Genomic DNA, 20,855 nt, shown 5'->3' on the forward strand with positions numbered 1-20,855 from the left:
ATACATAAATAACTAAAATGACGGTTAGAGATGGAGTACAAAAAGTTTTTGAAAGGGCACCCACCCAGAGTTATTGCCCCGGGGTCCCGAGGGGCGAAGTTACGGCACTAGAAGAAGAAGGATATTTTATAACTATTGCAGTTCTGCACAATCTGAAATCAAATTTATTCATTAGAATGAAAAAATAAGTAATGTTGACTTTAATTTATAAAGAATTTATAAATTGTAATTATAAAGAAATATAAATTAAATTTTTTAATTTATAGAGAATTGAAGAAATATATTTTACTGTCATACACACATCTGTTACGGTATGCGATCACGAAATCGGAAGTAATCGGTTGTAAGATTGTTGCTGAAAGAAAGGGAAAAATTATCGAGAAATTTTTCCTTAAATGTAGGGTGCGTTCGATTTTAGCCCTTGCTCTTGGTCATTTTTTTCAAGTACTTCTGCCTTTTCTTTAGGGAAATTTTGCTTTTTATTTGCAACAAAGACAATGGCGTTTAATGATTCAGATAGAACTAAATGAAAACTTAATAAATAGTAGCCTGAAATGATATAACACTTGTTTCAAGTGTTACGATCGCGAATTAATAAAGCGGAAAATATCGTAGTAAATTCCTATATTGCTAAGAAGAGGCGGAGAGGGGAAATGTGCACTGTGTGATCTCTTTTTTTTTTTTTTTTTTTTTTTTTGTTGGCTTTTCTGGGCTTTCCTTTAAAGATCGCTTCATTAACAGAATATAGCCCATTGTGCAGCTCTAGTGCGACGTAAATTAACAACAACAACATTAATAGAATTACAGAGCTGTAAGCTAATGCAAAGAGCTCGCAGCAATGCTCTACAATCTCTACCTAGCGGGAATACAACAAGTTTATTCATTTACCTTCTGAAACATTAGGTTACCTTCTAAATACTAGACTTAGGATTAACTATTTGGACAGAAAAAATATGTCAGCTGTGGACATTGAAATTCTCGATAAAAGTACAGAGAATTTCATCGAAAAAGCGAAAGGTCACATGCCATGGTGAGTGTGCATTCAATATTTAACCCAACCTAAGCCGCTGATTATTTTTAATGAATTGTAATAACAAAACAAGAATTGATATTTTCTGTACAAAATTTTATTTTTTGCATAAATGTTTTGATCATATCTGTCTAAAACATCACAGAAAGAGATCAATTCAAAAGGTATAACTCATAACATCTACAAGTTTTTTTTTTAAATTGCAATTTAAAAATCTATTTGGCACCTTGGCGATTTTAGTTGGGGGCAACAGATCAAAATACAGAAATATCACCCAGAAAAATGTAAAACTTGTTGTATTTTTCCAAAATAGTTCAATCTCTATCATATCACATAATATTAATTTCTTAAAAAAATTCTGTAATTTACATAAATTAGTGATATATAGGCAAAATAAAATGAATGCCCCAATTAGTTTAAAGTTCTATAATACTCTCTTCTGGTTCTGCTTAAGTCATTAACTGTCTATAAACTTAGACAAGTAATTTAGCTTTTTCGTGAGTAATTTTTTTACAGTTTGCACCCAACAAGTCTGGATAAAGAATTCCTGTTGCCTGGGTTGGAATTTTTGCCCGCAAAAAGGGTTTTTTGCCAGGACAGTGGCAAAAACCAAATTATCTAAATAGCTGATTAAATATTATTACAAAATACTTGAAACAAATTTAACTCAATCATAAGGAATAATAATTTTGATACATTACATGAAAAAATTATTTTTAACATATTAATAATTAATATAAGGGTAATAATTTTTAAAAGATTGAAAGTTTTTGATCTCTTTTCATTTTAGAATCCTAAAATAAATGTTTTTTTACAAATAAACAAATATTATTATTTGTATAATATTATTATTTATTATAAAAAATTATTATTTGTACAATAGTTAACTACACATGTTGATAGATATTTTATGCTTTAAATTATAGTTATATTAATTTAAAATAAGTTCATTTCTCTGGAAAAAAGAGAATAATCACAAATTTACCAATCAATAATGTTTTAAACTACTAAAATGATATATTATTACATTATCATTTAATTATGGAATAATAATTTTGTTAATTTTTTTGTAATTATTTATATTCATAGCATATATTTCAATTTTAGGAATAATTTTGTATCAAAAATGTGTTTTTGTCCTCTCATCTTGGAAAATATAGGTTTTTGCCAATTTACTTGGCAAAAACCTGTTTTTGCCAGGACGGTATTTACCATGGTTTTTTCCACCTGCGGCAAAATCTTGCCAACCTTGCCTGTTGCTGTACTGCCAGCTAACTGAATAATAAAATTCTTATTAATTCTCTCTACCACCATCTCTATAATGGTCAAACAAACCTAAATTTTAAAAAAAGAAGAGTTACAGGATTAGAAAGAATATTTGGGTATTTTTCTGATAGCAGTGTGTTTTAGTAATCACCAAACTATAACTCTACACGACAGAGTTTAAATAAATATAATTAATTGATTGAAATTGAGAAACATTTTTTTGCTGCATCTCATTTACTAAAAAATGAAATGAAACAGTATAATAAGTTAATTCGTTTATAAGCTTTTTAAAATAAAATTTATGTATAACTTTCTTCCAATATTAACACTGTATGCTGTTTTAGATTTAAATTAAAGAAAAAAGCAGACTTAATTATTAAGAGTTAATATTAGAGCAAACTGTAAATCATACACAATAAAGGAAGAAAAAAAAATTTGGCCTTCATGGAGATTTCCTTTCAGAAACATATTTTTTTGCTCTCTTTTGGAGGGTTTGTGTTAGAAATTTAAGGAATGGTACTTTTCCATTATGCCGGCGCAGGTGATAAAGCCGCCAATAATGATGCAACCAAAGCCAAACGGAATATCGCTTCTGGTAACCTTTTGCCTCCACATTTTCAAAGCAAGTAGCTGCCATTTTCCCCCCATCAGTCATGTCTTTTTCTAAATACGAAAAAAGCAATGAAAATTTGAGATTTGCCCAAAACAGAGAAAGAAGCTGTCAAATTCTTGCAAGAGAAAGGAGTTTCGGCTGAAATCACAATTTCTGATAAGAATCATGAAATGAAATTGTATATCGAAGATGAAATTCATTGGTGTTGCAACCTTTCATCTTGTCCGCTGTTAAAGAAGTATCTGTAAAGGCACATGGTTTCAGTCATCGAAATTGAGCTTTTTGAAGAGTTTATTTGTGGTTTGAGCGAAGAAGCAGTTGGAAATTAGACACGGAACAGCTGTAGACTGGAATAACTTCATGCATAAGATTTGTATGAATTCTTTGCTTAAACCTGAACAACGGAAAATAGGAGGACCTGCCATGATCGTCGAAGTGAACGAAAGCTTGTGTACGAAGGCGAAAAAACAATGCGGTCGGATTCTACCACAACAATGGATTTTGGGTGGAATTTACCTGGCGAACGAATTGTGGAGGTGCCAAACCGATCCATGAACACTTTGTTGAAGGTAATTAGGGAAAATACCGAAAAATACTAACTAGTAAGCTGGAAGATGAAAGTTTCGAACATTTCAAAGTGAACCATAAGTACAACTTAGTCGATCCAAAAACTAGAACACACAAGCTAAAAATAGTGTGACTGTGGGGCAGCGTTAAATGGTGAAATAAAAAACAAAGAGGAACGGCACGCCTTCATCTCGAAAGTTATCGTGCGGAATTTATGTGGAGAAGGTAAACGAAGGACCCATTTAAAAAAATTTTAAGTAATATTAAAATGTTTATGCCTTAGGTGTAAAAAAAGTTTTCAACCATTTATTAACTGTTTTTTTATGTGTATGCTGTGTGATGTGGACAATAAAGTCTGTTTCGTGTGATTTGTTCGAGCCACAAAATGCGGTCGCCAAAAAGTCTGCTTGGCGTGATTTGCGCCGGTATAATGGAAAAGTACCGAGCAAACTGTAAATCAAACACAATAAAGGAAGAAGAAAAATTTGGCCTTCATGGAGATTTCTTTTCAGAAAGATATTTTTTTGCTCTCTTTTGGAGGGTTTGTGTTAGGAATTTTAAAAAAAAGAGAAAAATCTTTATTTTTAACTAGATTCTTTCTATTTTTGTATGCTAAGCACTTTAGTGATATGCTAAACAATTAATGTTAGGCTAAACGATTTATCACAATTCTATAACTGTATCCAGAATGGTTGTCTTCTGTTATTTTTTTTTCCTTCCTTTTTCCAAAAAATAAAGCTTGTTATTTTTGTATTAAGCTCTCTGTGTTGTATTATACAAATGTTCAATATCAAATAGTAAGGGAACAATATATATTTCTTATTTAGGGTTGAAAAGTATAGACCTAAAGCCTTCAGTGACATTGTTGGTAATCAAGAAGCTATTGAACGTTTTGAGGTAAGAATAAAATTTTGCTGTCATTTTCCGATAATGATTTTTAAAATTTTTTGTAGAATTAGTAATTAAATCATAATACTTACAATAATTAACCTACAGGGTATTTGCACACCTGGAAAGTCATGAATTTCGGTATTTGACATCTGAGATTGTCGCAGAATATCATTTTATCTGTATGTCAACAAAACAAATAAGAAAACAAAGTTTCTAAAGCAATAAATTTATTTTAAAAATGTATTGGTAGACAAACTGTCACAAACAGAGTGACTAATGAAAAGAATGAATACTAACAATAATGCTTCTACAGAAGCACAAATACTCTTTAAATGGATGACGCCATGATCCACGCAAGAACGACCAGCTGCAAATGAAAAGAAACTGGCCGATCCCCGCAAACCATGACGTCACCGACGCAAGTTGAATGCATGAGTACAACTGACAAAGATCGAACCTTATACCCTTCTAGCATTTATTTGTCTAACAGTATTGAACAAAATTTGTTATGAAATGTCGTGATTTTAACTATTTTTTTAAAAAACAAATCATAGAAAGTCATGGAGTAAGGTCGCTGAAAAGTCTAATTTTTAAAATGGAATCCCCCCCCTCAATTTCATGGTGTTTAGAATATCTGAATTTGTAACAAAGTCCCCACTGACAGTCACATTTTAATTAAAATATGAAATGTTTTATCATGTTCTTTAAAACTTATGGTGTTCTTTCAAAACATGGTGTTTATGGTGTTCTTTAAGAAGAAACATCATTTCTGGAGCAAATTATCTTTTAAACTTCTGTGATGTCAGAATTATTGTTATTATTTATTTTTCAGGGATGAGATTTTTCCGCTTTTTAGCGGATTTTCGCTTTTGTCATTCAAATTTCAGCCTTTTTATTAAAAACTCTGATTTTCTAAAAGTTTTGGGTTTCTCTAAAGTTATTATGCGAAATTTGAATCGCGGATTCAAGAAGTCGTTCTTTGACACGGTCGTTTTGCGCCGATATTCGCATTAATCCACACTGTATATTTTGCTCATGGGCTGCAATAGCGGCACAACTCATAAAAATCATGCTTTGAGATAAGTGGGGTTAAAGTTTTCATTGCTAAGGAAAATTCATAAGATATGCTTTAGTTTGCTTAAACGAAGATTACCTTCAAAGTGAATTATGAGTTGTTGAGTATTGCTGCTGAAAAGAATGTGTATTTTCCTATGCGTGTTTTTTTAGTTGTACCACTAATGCAGCCCCTGAGCGATTTAATTCGCATGAATTTGCCCTCTATCTTTTTTTTTCGGTAGTCACTGCTACGGATTACATGCAGTGACTACTATTTAGTTTTATAAATAGTGACTACTATTTTATTTTTATTTATTTATTTTTTGTTGTGATGATGGTTTACAAAATGTGAAAAAGGAAATAATTAGTCTGTTTTCTTTTTTAATATAATGTGAGATCTTGCCCATGATTTTAGAATAAAAAAATATTACATATTCATTTAAAAATTAAATGCAATTTTATTTTATTCTAATAGATTTTTGTTTTTGTAAACACAATGTTTTTGTAACTTTAAATTTAGTTAGTCACATGTATATTTGTTATTATTAAAAGCATCTTGCAGAAAGATCTTAGTGCTGGAGAGGTTTGTCGCAGAAAGCCCAGAAAAATTCTGCCGCAGGGAATGTGACATTGGATGAAAAGAATTTTTTCATTTTTAATTGTGTTTTCATATTTATTTTCCATTTTTTTCGTAGGCTACTATACATTTTTTTGTTGTAGAAGTAAGTCTTTTTTTAGTACAAAATGCAAATCAATATTTATTTGCTACGCAAAATATATGCAAGTGAAAATTGATTTACGTTTTCTGTATGGATATCTGTGCAAAGAAATCTATTAAAAGTGATATCTTTTATTTTATGCACTGCTCCTGTGTTAAAATTTTAATCAATCTTGAATTACATATTCTAATAATTGTAAATTATTAAATAGTTTTAATTTTGTGTATTTTCATGCTGTTATTCTTTCCGTTTGATTTTAGGTTTTCTCCAGAGAAGGAAATATCCCAAATGTAATTTTAGCTGTAAGTTTATGTTTTTTTTTTATGTTGTATTAAATGGTTTTACCCAGTATTTAACTGTACATAAAAATCTAATGATTGTGTCGTGGGAGCTAATTCGAATCACTGGCAAAAATTCTGCCTCAGGGGGTATAAGCTGTGTTACTCTTCGTGGCGAATTGAATACTTTTACCACAACTGTAATTCCAGATAATAAACAAAAGCTACATTTTGCACAAATCTATTTATAAACTTGAAAACAATGTTCTCCCTAAGCGTTTTTAAAAGAGTGGCTCACCCTTCCTGCCTTATTGATCCCCATAATTGGATCCATTTTGTGATTCCCTTAAAAACATTGCTTTTCTATTTTATTTTTCAAATTTTGTTTTAATTTTATTTTGTCTCCAGAATTATTTTGTTATTGTAATTATTTAACTTTAATTTTTAACCTCATTCCTTCATTTTAGTAAGATTTTTCTTATGTCCTCCATTTATATAGTTAAAATTCACATGATATTCGGCTCCAGAGATATTCACATAAAAATTTGAAGGTCTTAGCTATTTCAATTTTTTTTTCCCCTTACGAGATCATTCTCTTGATTTATGATTATTATATAAGGAATTTTGTTCTTGACATCCAATAAAGCAGTATTTAAAGAAAAATATAGTTAAGTAGTGCGATTGCAGCATGCAAAACAATATTCTTAATTGTAAAAGTTTTAATTTTCTTTATTTCACCTGTGTTTATAGTATCTTAACAAATTTTTTATTTATTTATTGTGAACTAAGTTATTCAAAGTAAAAAAGGTACAAATAAGGCTACATTTCCAGACATACTGCAGTTTTGGTTCCATAATCAATAGCCTTGGGTGGTAGAACACAAACAAAGAAACACAGACAAGAGAACAAGGAAAAGAGGCTTTAGACCAGTAGGGTTATGGAAGCAACCACAAAACAGACAAGAAATGAATAAATAGATAAAAAAGGGGAAACAAAATTTTTTTTCAAGAAATTTGAAGAGAGATTATTTACTAAATTATTAGAATTTTTCATGTTCTCTGTTTTCTTCACTATAACTTGTTTGTAATTTTTTTCTGTGTTTTGACACGAAATATGTCAGTTTATGTGGATTAATTTGTAGTCAAACTGTTATCGTTATAACTGTTATTAACTATTTATGTTCAACTTTTATTTATATAGTATATAGTTATATATTCATATAGTTACTCATGTTGAGCACAAAGTTGATTGTTTCATCACTAGAATGAATGCTTGTTTCAAATAATTTTTATTATAATTTTCAGGGACCCCCTGGTGTTGGTAAAACAACTACTATTTTATGTTTAGCTAAGATAATGCTTGGTCCCTGTTTTAAAGATGCAGTTATGGAGCTCAATGCTTCAAATGATAGGTACATTTCTTTAAAATTTATTTTATCAGAATTTGATTGTGAACAGTAGGGAAGCTATTTTGTGCACCTTTTTATAAAAAATGCATATCTTTCATGGGTGGTGTTTTTAATATTCATACGGGGTATCAGCGCACCTGGAAAGTCATGAATTTCAATATTTAACGAAATTTGTCATGAAATGTCATGATTTTAACTATTTAAAAAAAAAACAAATCATGAAATGTCATGGATTTAGGTTGCGGCGATATCTAATTTTTAAAATTTATTTCCCCCCCCCCCCCCAATTTCATGGTGTTCCAAATATCTGAATTTGTAACAAAATCTCCACTCACAGTCATATTTTAAATATACAGTTATATATCAAATATAAAATGCTTAATGATTATGATTTTCTTTCAAAAATTATGATGTTCTTTCAAAAAATGAAAGAAAAGATATCATTTCTAGAGCGAATTATCTTCTGTAATTTCGTAATTTTTTATTTTATAAGGTTAAAATTCTATCTGAAGCAAGGTGGTCCTTGCAAATTTTTTTAAAGTTCCAAAATGAGGACAGAAAAATCAGGAGTATTTCTTTCCCTTTCAATAAACAATTCTTTCTTTATCCTATTTTTTAAATTTAAAATCAATAAATATGAAGATGCAGAATATTACAGTTTTGGTTATACCTATCATTTCAATTAATGTCATTATAATGCTTTTTAAAATTTATTGTTGTGTTTTTGTTGGAGAAAATAGTAGCTTCGTTAAGTCATGAAAAATTCTTGGAATTAGTCATGGAAAGTCATGAATTTGAAAATCTAAAATGTAGCAGATACCATGTACATATAAACAACACTCTCGTGCTCTTGACTTCCTGTTGGAAAGTAAGCAGCTTCTTATTACAGCTTATTCTACAAGGTGATATTTTCGAACAGATAATTTTGTTTTTAATAAAAGAAATAAACTACATGATTTCTGAGCTCAAATCTGCTGTATTTCAGAAGATAATGATGTTAAATAATTATGGTGAATTTGAAATAAAAAATTATTTTAGTTACTTATAGATGTATTGTTAAAAATGGTGATACGGTTGCTAGATTTAGAAAGAATTTGCTTTTTTCGCAGTCCTGATTTGACCTCTTTTTACTATTACTGTTTATTCTTGTTGAAACCCATGCACCACTATACGTTAGAATTAGTATATTTGAGCAGTGATATCAGGTTACAAATTATCATTTAGGTTTACATTTGCAAGTTGTATAGTGTAGACCAGGGTTGGCAAGATTTTGCCACAGGTGGAAAAAACCATGGTAAATACCGGTAAAAACCGTCCTGGCAAAAACAGGTTTTTGCCAAGCAAATTAGCAAAAAGTGGCAAAAACCTATATTTTCCAAGATGAGAGGACAAAAACACATTTTTGATACAAAATTATTCCTAAAATTGAAATATATACTATAAATATAAATAATTACAAAAAAATTAACAAAATTATTATTCCATAATTAAATGATAATGTAATAATATATCATTTTAGTAGTTTAAAACATTATTGATTGGAAAATTTGTGATTATTCTTTTTTTTCCAGTGAAATGAACTTATTTTAAATTAATATAACTATAATTTAAAACATAAAATATCTATCAATATGTGTAGTTAATTATTGTACAAATAATAATTTTTTATAATAAATAATAATATTATGCAAATAATAATATTTATTTATTTGTAAAAAAACATTTAGTTTAGGTTTAGGATTCTAAAATGAAAAGAGATCACAAACTTTCAATCTTTTAAAAATTATTACCATTATATTAATTAATATGTTAAAAATAATTTTTTCATGTAATGTATCACAATTATTATTCCTTATGATTGATTTAAATTTGTTTCAAGTATTTTGTAATAATATTTAATCAGCAATTTAGATAATTTGGTTTTTGCCGGTTTTTACCAGGTTTTTGCCACTGTCCTGGCAAAAAAACCTTTTTGCCGGCAAAAACTCCAACCCTGGTGTAGACAAAGTAAGAAGTGTTTTATAACGATTCTTTCCTCAAATGACATCTTGGAATGACAGGTCTTGAAATGGCGATTCTTTTTCAAACAAAAATAATTAGTCAGGTAACACATATACTCGAGATAGTTTCAAAACACAATGATCACCTTGTGAGTCTTCAAAACACACCAGAAACAGTAACCTGGAAGTATAGGCAATAAAGAGCTTGCGGTGCACCCTAGTGTACAAAACACCATCCAGACTTACATTTTATTTAGTTTAAATAAAATTGTTTTTTAAATTGGTTACAATAGAAGTGTGTTATTCTTAATTGGTCATTTAATTTTAAAAAATTATGCAGTCAAACCCCACTATAGTGAACCTTCAAGCAGTGTTTTCACTACAGCGCGAGAATCTCGCATATTTTTTTCTTTTCTCCCATTAAAAAATGATTATCACGAGAAATTCGCGCATTCTATAAATCAATTTCAAAATTCGAGAATTTCTCGCATTTTGGAAAAAGCTTCGAATTACGCCAATTAGAATAAAATCCATTTCACTTTTCTTCCTGGATCTTTCATTATTTTCAACATTTGCCCCGTTATCTAGATTCCCTATTTACCAGTATTGTTCAGTACTTTTTCGAACAACAAAACACAACCCCTCCGAGCCACGGAACCCCTTTCAGAACACATTTCTCTGCAACCACGTGTTTACCGCAAGTTAGGTTATTTCATGTAAGACGTTCAAATTTTTTATGCACTAATGTAAAATGGACAAATACCTAGTAAAGGCAAAATCTTCTATGATGATGCAGCAAGAATATTCAATGCTTTAAAAAAATAGAAGACGTTAAAAATGTATTATAATGAAAGAAATTTTTTTTTTTCAAGTCTATTTGTATTTTTTCAGTTTTTAGAAATCTCACTTAACTTTCTGAAATCTCACCCTGTTTTTGAGAAAGGGTGAGAAATTCTCACCCATTTTTTTTCCATGATGAAAACACTGCTTCAAGGGACTGAAATTTCGGTTCACTATAACCGGGACTTCACTATATTGGTACTGCAGACACTTTTAATTAATTTTTCTAAGCTGCTCCCTTTTAGTATGCATTATTTAAATAAAATAAATACAAAAATGATTTAAAATAAAAATGTAGTAACAAAAAATGGGTTAACTTTTATTTTTACTCTTCATCTTGCATACAAAAAATTTGGGGGTGGCCTTTATTTAGGGATGGGAAACTGAGATAGAAGAATCAAACAAGAATCAAGATGCTTATGGCTACATTTCACTCAATAGATGGTTTTAAAAATATGTGTGTATTTTATGTAGAAATTTCAAAATTACCAAAAAATGAAGAAAAAAATCAGTTGAAGACAGAGAAAAGTTCATAATATCCAATTTCCTCTCTTCTTTTAGTTCACTATATCCACAAAAAATATTATATGTGTATAGTAAGACATGGGAACGAACATTTTGTTCACTATATGTTTGATTGTATTACATATTCAAAAAATTATATTAAATATAAATAGTATGTAAATTGATATCTTGATTTTTTTTCCATATAAAATTTTTAGGATTTTTCACTTAATGTCACTATTACCCCTAACTTAAATCTTCCTGGGAAAGAGGCTTAAGCCTGCTTTTCCAGCTTATTTTCAAATTTACCACCATCGATTCTGTAAAGTAAGACCAATTTTAAGAGGTTTAGTAATGTAGTGTGCCTGTTCTTTTTAATTTGCATACATAAATTAATATACCTAATTACACAAATCATTAAACTTGTTTCTTCTAGTAGTTGAATTTGAATTATTTTGATTTCTTTCTGATAATTATAAGATATTTTTATGTTTTAGAGGTATTGATGTAGTACGAAACAAAATAAAAATGTTTGCCCAACAAAAAGTAACACTTCCAAAAGGAAAACACAAAATTATCATATTGGATGAAGCAGACAGGTAGGTTATGCTTTTTTTAAAATTAAATTTAAGTTATTTATACGAAACAACACAGGGACGATATTTTGAACCAATAAAATTTTTTTAATTAAATTTGTTGAAGAATTTTGAAAGATAGAGAAATATATCTATAGACCCTGTGACAGAATTTTTTCGAACTATCTGCGACAAAACTCTCTAGCCTACTATCTTCATTGAAATATATCGAGATATTTAAAATCCACATGGAAATCAATATCCATAACTGGCGAAAATACAATTGAATAATTGCATCAATGTACAATGCTACGGCATAAATTGAGCGAGTCTAAAGGTGATTATCTAAATGCATGATTCAAATATTACGTGTAAATTTTAGAAATGAAAAGTAATTGTTTTTTCTTTTCAAAGGAAAAGTGCAAAAACTCTCTAACATTTAGCGGCGATGTCCCTGTGTTGCTGCGATTCTGCCGCAGGATATATTTATATGTATGTTTATTTAAATATCTTTTTGCTTTAATGTTACAGATAGAAATTTCTATTATGAATTAATAGTCTAAAACATTTTGAAGTGTTATAGTAAATACTATACTTAATATCTCACAAAAAACATTTGTAAAACATGTTTCAATTAATCCTTTGCAACTGTGGTGATCATTTCACTTTTATTTCTTAAAAATTAAGATACTTTGCTAGATTACTGAAGAAGAAGTTGCAAACGGTGGTTCATCTATAAAATCTAATTCTAGAAGTTTTATTCAGAAGTGATCTAAGTAATTCTAAAAATTCAATTAAGAGGAAATCAATGCAATTCTAATTCAACAGTCAAATCTAAGAATATTTAAAGTATTTAATAAAAGAAAAGAAAGTGTTTACATTTCAATTTAAAGCTCAACAGCTACATAAAATTCTACAAATCGACTGACTATTAAAATTCAGTTCTTTTTTTGTTTTTGAGCAGTGTGCATGCGTGTCGTTACTTCTACGTTCAACCAGAGTGAGAAAGAGAAAAAATGTTAAGGAAAATTAATTTATACATTGTTTAATCTTCTATACATTGTTTAATCTTTTTGCTTTGATAATTTTTGTAAAGCTATTTTTATTTTAATAAATATATACATTTATTTATTTTTTTAAAAGTAAAATATTAAAGATATTCTTAAGTTGTTTGTTTTTCTTTTAACACAGCATGACAGAAGGTGCTCAGCAGGCTTTAAGAAGAACAATGGAGATATATTCTAAAACCACTCGATTTGCCTTAGCTTGTAATGCTTCAGACAAAATCATTGGTATATTTTCTCTTGATTTATTTCACTGCTTGAATCTTTTCCTTCTAATTAAAATAGTTAGCAACTCTCCTCTCATCATTATAATATAAATAGATTGAACTCTTTAGTTTATGATTCTTTTTTCACTTTGTTTCTTTTCCCTAAAACATTTCATTCAAAATATTTGTAAAACCATTTTTGTGTTTCTGTATGCATTTCTAGGTTGACTTTTTTTTCTATTATCTCAATGCAGCTCTGTGAGCAATGCCTCAGTAAGTCTTTTTATTATGGACCCAGCTTGAAAAATATGTGTTTAAGAGTACACCATGACTAATTTAAAAGAAAAGAAAAAAGTTAGTTCAGGCAAGTCTAGAGTAAGCCCATGCTTAGTGTTTTTTAAAAGGTGCTTGTTTTTGTTTTTTAAAAGCCTCTAAAGATGCTTTTTACATTGGGTATTTTTAAAAAGTGCTTGATACTCCCTTTTTGAAAACGAGATTTTTTTTCTTTATTGTGTCAATTTTTGGCACATATTATAAAAAAGAGTGGTTTTCACATTGGTTAAACACGTGGTTTCAACAATTTCACAATCCATTTCGGCCTACGGTGGTCCATGGCATATGAAAGCGGCGATTATTTTTAATTGTTTTATGAAATACTTGCAAGTCCTCGTGTGTAACTCTGCTGCATTTTGCTACATATTCTCAATTTTGGACTTCATTTTTCACTCTGTGAAATCGAACCGAAAAATCTCTCTAACTTTTTATGGTGGCTAATATAATCAAGAAAAGAGTTCTCTGTCAGAAACTAGCTATTTTATCATGATCATGTAAAGTATTTGAAAATTATTTTGCATTTTGTTAATGTATAGAGTGAATAAAAGTATTTTTTTAAGTGCTTAAAAGATGCTTGTTTTTTATTTGAAGCCACGAAGTTTCAGTTACTGAAATTTTTTTCTTCCAAGTATCAGAATGCAAACAAATTATTAGAAGAGAGCTTCTCTATTCCGAAATCCTAAGTTCTCTTCTCGTAATTTATTTTTATATTGAAGTTTTTTTTTAAAAAAATTTCAGTATTTAAAACTTTATGGCTTACTCTAAGTTTGTCTGAACTCACTTTTTCTATGTTTTAAATTAGGTATGGGGGGGGGAAGCAGAATTTTGGACGAAAAGTTTCTCCTGTAGTATGGTGTCCTCTTAAGAAAATGCGCTCTTTCAATGTTCAACTCAAGTTTACTAACTGAGGAATTTCTTTACTCTTTTAAACACTAAGCAGAATTCTTATGATTTTGGTTATATTACAGCTTTTCATTCATTTCTTCATATTCAGTACTCTAGATGACAAAGTGGTTTTAAAAAGTCTCATTTTCTTACAATGTCATTTTGGAACCACTATTTTAAATTTATGGAACCCGTGACAACCTTGTAAAAACTGTTTACTTTTAATATCTTTTCAAAGAAGATTAATTCCAAAAATGTACTTAGTGATGGACAAAATCACATTATGAATTTATTGGGATCCATTAGTGTGCTTTTTTAAAAAAAAGAACAATTTTCACTAGAGAAGTTGAAAAACTGTATCAATTGGTAATTGCATTTTCTACATATTTTAAACATTTTAAGATGTGTCCAGAATTGAAAGTCCATGAGCAAATTGCACCATTTTAAACATGCAGAAAGGAGACAAGTTAACATTAATTAATAAGAAACATTCTCAAAATATTGAATTAGTTTGTTGTAAATCCTTCCCACAGATTTAAATAAAATTATATTACTCAATTAGTACATGTAACTTTTTATAAGTGATATCAAGTTCACTGTATAAAATATAACTTTTAAAAAAATTATTTCTTTTATTTAAATAAGGCAAAATCCATTCTTTATTTATTAAAAGATTGATGAATTTGGGAAAGTGAGATAGATCATTAACAAAAGTTTTTTTTTCTTTCTAAATAGATTTTAAAAAATAAAAGGAGATATTATTTTACAGTTAAAGTAATAATTATATATTGTTTATTATGGTTACATTGGGGATGTATCGGAGAATTTAATCTGATGTGAAACATTTTGATTATATTTCATTGCGGATAAAATCTACTTGCATCTTTGTTTTTTAGGTAAATTTTTTAACCACTAATAAGTTAGAAGAAATTTTAAAAAAAATAATTTAAAAAAATTTCAAGAGATCTAAATCTTTTTCTCACTTAGAATTTCTCCATTTTAAGTTGTAAGTTTTTTTAAAAAATTAATTGTAATAAATTTAAAAACTGTAATTTCTTGTTGTTTTTAATTATACTTTCATTGAAAGAAGGCAAGGTGCTTATTGATAATTCAGGATCACATTTTTCACCCTAGGCACAAGTTTTGTTCAATCCTAATGTACCTGTATATTTCTGTGTATGGAATTTTAAGATGATATGGATTTATTGATACTTAACAGTTACAAGGCTCATGAAGCCAAGCTAACCAACCTGTAGAACCAACTCTGTTCACACAGGTCATCAGCTACTGATAAAACATAAGACGTTAACAAGACGATCTAATTTCTAATACATCTAAGAAATAATATACGTAATGTTGGGTTCATTGTTGTCCTGATATTCCTAACTTTCCTGATAAAAATATTTTGCTCTGATTTTTTGCATTTTGTTCTGATAATTAATTTTGCCGATATTTGACATGGTCATAGCTGTCAACTCTACTGGATTTTCCAGTAGGGCTACTGGTTTTAATTAAAATTCATCTGATTTTTATATTTTAGAAAATTCCCTAAAATTGAGTAAGTTTCCTAAAAAAAAAAATCCCTATTGAAATAGAATTTTTGTATAGATTATTGCTGGAATATTAAAATAAGTATTACCAATACATAATGATACAAACCTCATTTATAGAAATCAGTTCAAAACTTTTTTTGTTCTAAAATGTTCCGTTTATTTTTATTCAGAACTTTCTTTTTAAATAAATTAAAGAAATCTTTTAACTATCTTTGATGAATTAAATGCCTATTAATTTTTAAAATTATGAGTAAACTTGATACATAACATTTCAAGTTTGTTTACTGTCAATCATAGCTAAAAAATATTGCAGTTTTTCTATTTTGATGACTATTAAAATTCCTATTGTGTATTTGGTGCATTATGCAACAATTATCATGAAATTTATATTATTTCGTAAAATCTACTGGATTTCTTTCCTATCCATGTTGGCAGCTATGCATGGTCTACATAGCCTGTACGTAATCAATAATCTATAGTTGTGCTTGCATAAATTAAATTGTTTGTTTTCTTAAGAGATATATGTGTTTCCTTGTAGAACCAATTCAATCGAGATGTGCTATGGTACGATTTGGAAAACTTTCTGATCTTCAAATACTCACAAAAATTATGGAAGTGTGTAAGAGAGAAAATGTAAGCTATACTGATGATGGTCTGGAGGCTCTTATATTTACTGCACAAGGTGACATGAGACAGGTTGTTACTTCTTATATAAGTAGTTACTCCATTTTTGTATTAAGTGCCCTACAGTTTCTTGCTTTTTGTTGGTAGCAAAAATAAGCTGTAGATGTTTTAAAATACTATGGAACTGATATGTATGAACATGAAATCTTTTTTTTCTTTACAGAGTTCACCCACGGTTCAAATTAGTTCTAACAACAGTCGTGGCAACTGCTCCAGTTTACCCAGAGTTTCCCCGTTTTTAAATGTTATTACCGCTCGCTCCTCTAAACTCCAAAATAATCCTTTTTTTAAAAATTATTATTTTTTATTTTTTGAAAATGTTTCGATTTGGTGTCAACTAAGAACTATGGATCAATTATGAGGTGCTCCCAACCTTAATTCATGGTGCATAGCATTTTTATAAAAGTGTTTAAAGGTGACTATTTTCGATTTTAATTTTTTTAAAGGTGCTTTTTTTTCATTGGGAGTTTTTAAAAAGTGCTGACTTTTTCCCTTTCGAAAATGAGATTTTTTTTTCTTTAGCGTTTCAATTTTTGCAATGTATTATGCAAGAGTGTTGCTTTTCCAATTGTTCTATTTAACGTTTTCACAATTCAGTCATCCACAATCTATTTCAGCATCCCGTCGGTGCATGTCATATGAAAGCAATTATTTTACATGTTTGATTAAATTCTTGGAGGTGCATATACTGAACTGGGTTCGGTAAGATTCTTGCTCTCTCGTGCAACAATGCTGCATTTTGCAAGATATTCTCAATTTCAGGCTTCATTTTCTATCCTCCGAAATTGAGCCGAAAAATCTTCCAATGTTTTTGTGGGGGCTAATATAATCAAGAAAAGAGTTCTTCATATCAGAAACTAATTATTTTATCATGATCATGTAAAGTCTTGAAAAAGTATTTTACATTTTGTTGATGCATATGGTGCTTAAAAAATTTTTACTGCTTAAAAAGTACTTAATAGGTGCTTATTTTTTGTTGAAAGATTTGGCTACGTACCCTGTAAATAGACTTTCCATAGAAAAGAGCTTTCCCTTTTGTAAACTGTAGGTGTTCCACTCGCATAAACTAAATGCCCATACTTGCACAAAAAAAGAAAAAAAATCCTGTGAATTAATTTGCAACAGTGCCAAAATAGCTCTAGTCATGTGATGTGACATCATAGCACGTGTTAACATAAGTTCATTCAATATTTACATTTTGAGATTCTCATTTTTTTGGCATGTTTTTGCTTGCAAGTTAAAAAAAAAACGTATATTGTTTTAAGATTCCACTGAATTGAAGCCATAATCAAATGTCCCAAGAGGAATATACTAAACAATGGCTTGTTCTTAAACAATCGAATAAATTAGAAAATTAAATTTATTGCATGATGAGTGATTGCACATGACTGATTCAATGATTACAAATGCCATTGCCATTAAGACAACGCCAGTTACTATTGAATTAATAGTGCTTATATATTTATTAGTTTTTTGTTTTGATTTAGTATTTTTGAAAAGTTTTTTTTTTTTTTTGTGAACTAGTATCTATGGTGCAGAATATCTGTGTATTGCAGAGATACTAATAAATGTATTAATAACTAAATTTTAACATTTAATTTTATTATCAAATATGGTATAAGCTCAGATAAATTAAGTTTACTTTTTATTTAATTTGCATTAAATATTAATATTAGTATCAAGTTTATCTTTAATGATTATGATTTATTAATTAAGTTGGATTATTTATTATGATTTCACCTCTGCAGTATTTTTAAATACATTTAGGAAAATAGCATTTTATTTTAAATAAATGTATACTTTCTTATTGATAATTCATTGATATTTTAAATAAAATGTTTTAACTATAATATTATTTAAATATTTTTTATTCTTTCCTCTTATTCATTTTTGCATCTTTCACATCATGCAGGTACAAATAGGGTAGATAATTAACAAAAATTAATCAAGGATTTTTCATAGAATCGTCTGCTATTAACTTCCAAATTGCAGAATTAAAACAAAAATTATTTTTTGTGTTTAAGTGATACAAAATGTTATTATTTTTAAAAATATTTTTTTTCTCTGTTATATGATATATTTCTTTAGTCTTTGCTACCATTTTTTCTCTGTATTGAGGTGTTATATTTTTTAATTGAAATTAAATATACAATGTAACATATAAATTATTAATGTTAAATTTTTTGTGGTTCACTGTATATTTAACAGAGTTCCCAAGGTACTTGAAAGTCCTTGATTATCGTGATAGTGTACTTAAAAAGTATTTGATTTTCTTGAAATTAAAACAACTCATACTTACAAAAAACCGCAAAAAAAATTAATTGATTAATTAAGTGGAATTGATAGAAATTCAAATCATTATTCTTCCTTCCTTATCCATTTGCCATTTTCTGAAGGATAGTTAAAGTCAGCCAAGTGAGAATTCAAGACCCATAGCCTTATTTACTTCTCCTGTGATTGTGATTGGATGGCAAAATACAAGTAGGGGGTGGGTGAAATCAATTGTCAAAAAAAATATATTGAAGGAAACCATGTCTAGTATTAACCAATGGTATCGTGCATTAATTAATTGCAATTTTTATTGCTTGAAAAAGAGGGAAAGTGAATTCTAATTTTTCCGATTTTTTTACTGGTAATAAGTAAAATTTAGTTCTTCAAATTTCGTGAATTATGAATAAGCATTATTTGCATTAAAGTGATTAATTATTTACCCATCAGAATTCATTTAAACTACGAATCGCGATTCGCATGAAAGTGATTAACAAATAACGCACCGTGATTCATATTAACTCGTTTTATAGATCACATTGTAATTCATATTAAAGTAATTTCTCAAACACATCGCAAATGTGACTTCCGAACCAATTTAAGTTATCTCCAAATCATGCATTGCAATTCTCATTCAAGTGGTTTCATTCAATCACACATTGGGAATCGTATTAGAAGCATTTAAGAATTATGCATTGCAACTTCCATAAGAGAGCTTTAAGAATCACTATTCACAATTCTCATCAGAATGATTTATAAATTACTTATTGCTATTCTCAATTAAGTGCTTATAGTATCACAAATTGTAATTTGCAATATAGTGTTTGCCAATATATGCATCGCTATTCACTGGAAAATTATTTAGCAAATTATTATCATATTAAAGTGGTTAACAAATCATCCAGCAGGATTCAGATTAAAATCATTTATGTAACACTCATCCCGATTTATGACTTCTTAGTTTGTGCGTTTTTCAAATTGTATCATTTGCTATTCATATTGTCCCTATTTTAGAAAGATACTTCATAGTTTAATTTGCAAATCGCTCATTGTGATACATGATTTATTACAATTTCCTAGACTGACTTCAAGTTTCATATAATTTCGATTCACTCACAGCATATCATGAGTCATATACTTGCGACTTAAAAATTATGCTTAAGTAGCATTATTATTCTAAAGTAACAAAATCAGTATTTTATTCTTAAAATTGAAACAGATATGCTAAATTATATATATCTTGATATTTTATCTATTAATATACATTTTCGATAACCTCAAATTTGATTTAACAAATTAAAAAGAAAATTCTTTGTATTTTATTAACTGCAGTTGCATAACAAATTCTATCAGTTATTTATTTATTATGCTTGTTTTATGTAATATTATTTTTCAATTCTAACTAGCTTCATTTATTTCATGAAAAGTTTCACTGTCTGATGCCAGTTAATAAAAGTTGAGAGGTATCCAATGTCAATTGGAAATTTTTTTTATAGTCTTCAAAGTGATTTAAAACAGATATATTCTGATCTATATGTAACTATGAGACATTTGCATTGGTAGCTGTTGGCTGTGCATATTAAACAATCTACCATTATTAAACGATGTAAACTTGATTAATTTAATGAAGACATTTTTTTTTTGTTAATTAAGTATCGTGCTTTAAAAATATACTATTTCTGCTTTTGTGTAATTATAAAATCTGGTTGGCATGTATTTTAACATACTAACTATATTACTGTATAGGACCTTTAAAAATTTGATTTTCGGTCCTTAAAAGTCCTTGAATTTTTTAAAAAGAATTGGGTCAGAACCCTGTTAAGTGAAATTTATTTTATCTCTGGCTGTAAAAAAAAAAAAAAAAAAAAAAAAAACTAATTTTATTTATGTAGCTGTTGATTAAGAATTAATTATAGCTGTAATATATATAAATATCACAAGTAGAAAAATGTTGGAAAAAATTTATTTTTCCATTGTGCTAATTATAATTTTAATGCATTGTTTTAGGCTTTGAATAATTTGCAGTCTACCTTTTCTGGGTTTGGTCATGTTAGTAGTGAATATGTATTTAAGGTAAGGCAATATTTTGCCTATTTTTTATTTTTGTTTGTAAAG

General features: G+C 28.5%; 1 protein-coding gene across 1 annotated transcript in view; it reads left to right on the top strand.

Moving 5' to 3' along the window:
- Positions 1-796: 796 nt before the first annotated feature.
- The window catches only part of RfC4 (replication factor C subunit RfC4), a 29,603-nt gene continuing 9,544 nt past the window's right edge, over positions 797-20,855 (top strand). The window contains exons 1-8 of the mRNA XM_087150839.1: positions 797-1,030; positions 4,304-4,373; positions 6,403-6,444; positions 7,725-7,831; positions 11,670-11,771; positions 12,939-13,039; positions 16,327-16,484; positions 20,748-20,813. Of these exons, the coding sequence (XP_087006965.1) occupies positions 954-1,030; positions 4,304-4,373; positions 6,403-6,444; positions 7,725-7,831; positions 11,670-11,771; positions 12,939-13,039; positions 16,327-16,484; positions 20,748-20,813 (723 nt within the window). The 5' untranslated portion in view covers positions 797-953. The remainder of the gene's footprint in view (positions 1,031-4,303; positions 4,374-6,402; positions 6,445-7,724; positions 7,832-11,669; positions 11,772-12,938; positions 13,040-16,326; positions 16,485-20,747; positions 20,814-20,855) is intronic.

This window comes from Parasteatoda tepidariorum, chromosome 1 (assembly GCF_982258835.1).
Source record: "Parasteatoda tepidariorum strain Cologne lab strain chromosome 1, Ptep-v5.0, whole genome shotgun sequence".
NCBI lineage: Eukaryota > Metazoa > Arthropoda > Arachnida > Araneae > Theridiidae > Parasteatoda > Parasteatoda tepidariorum.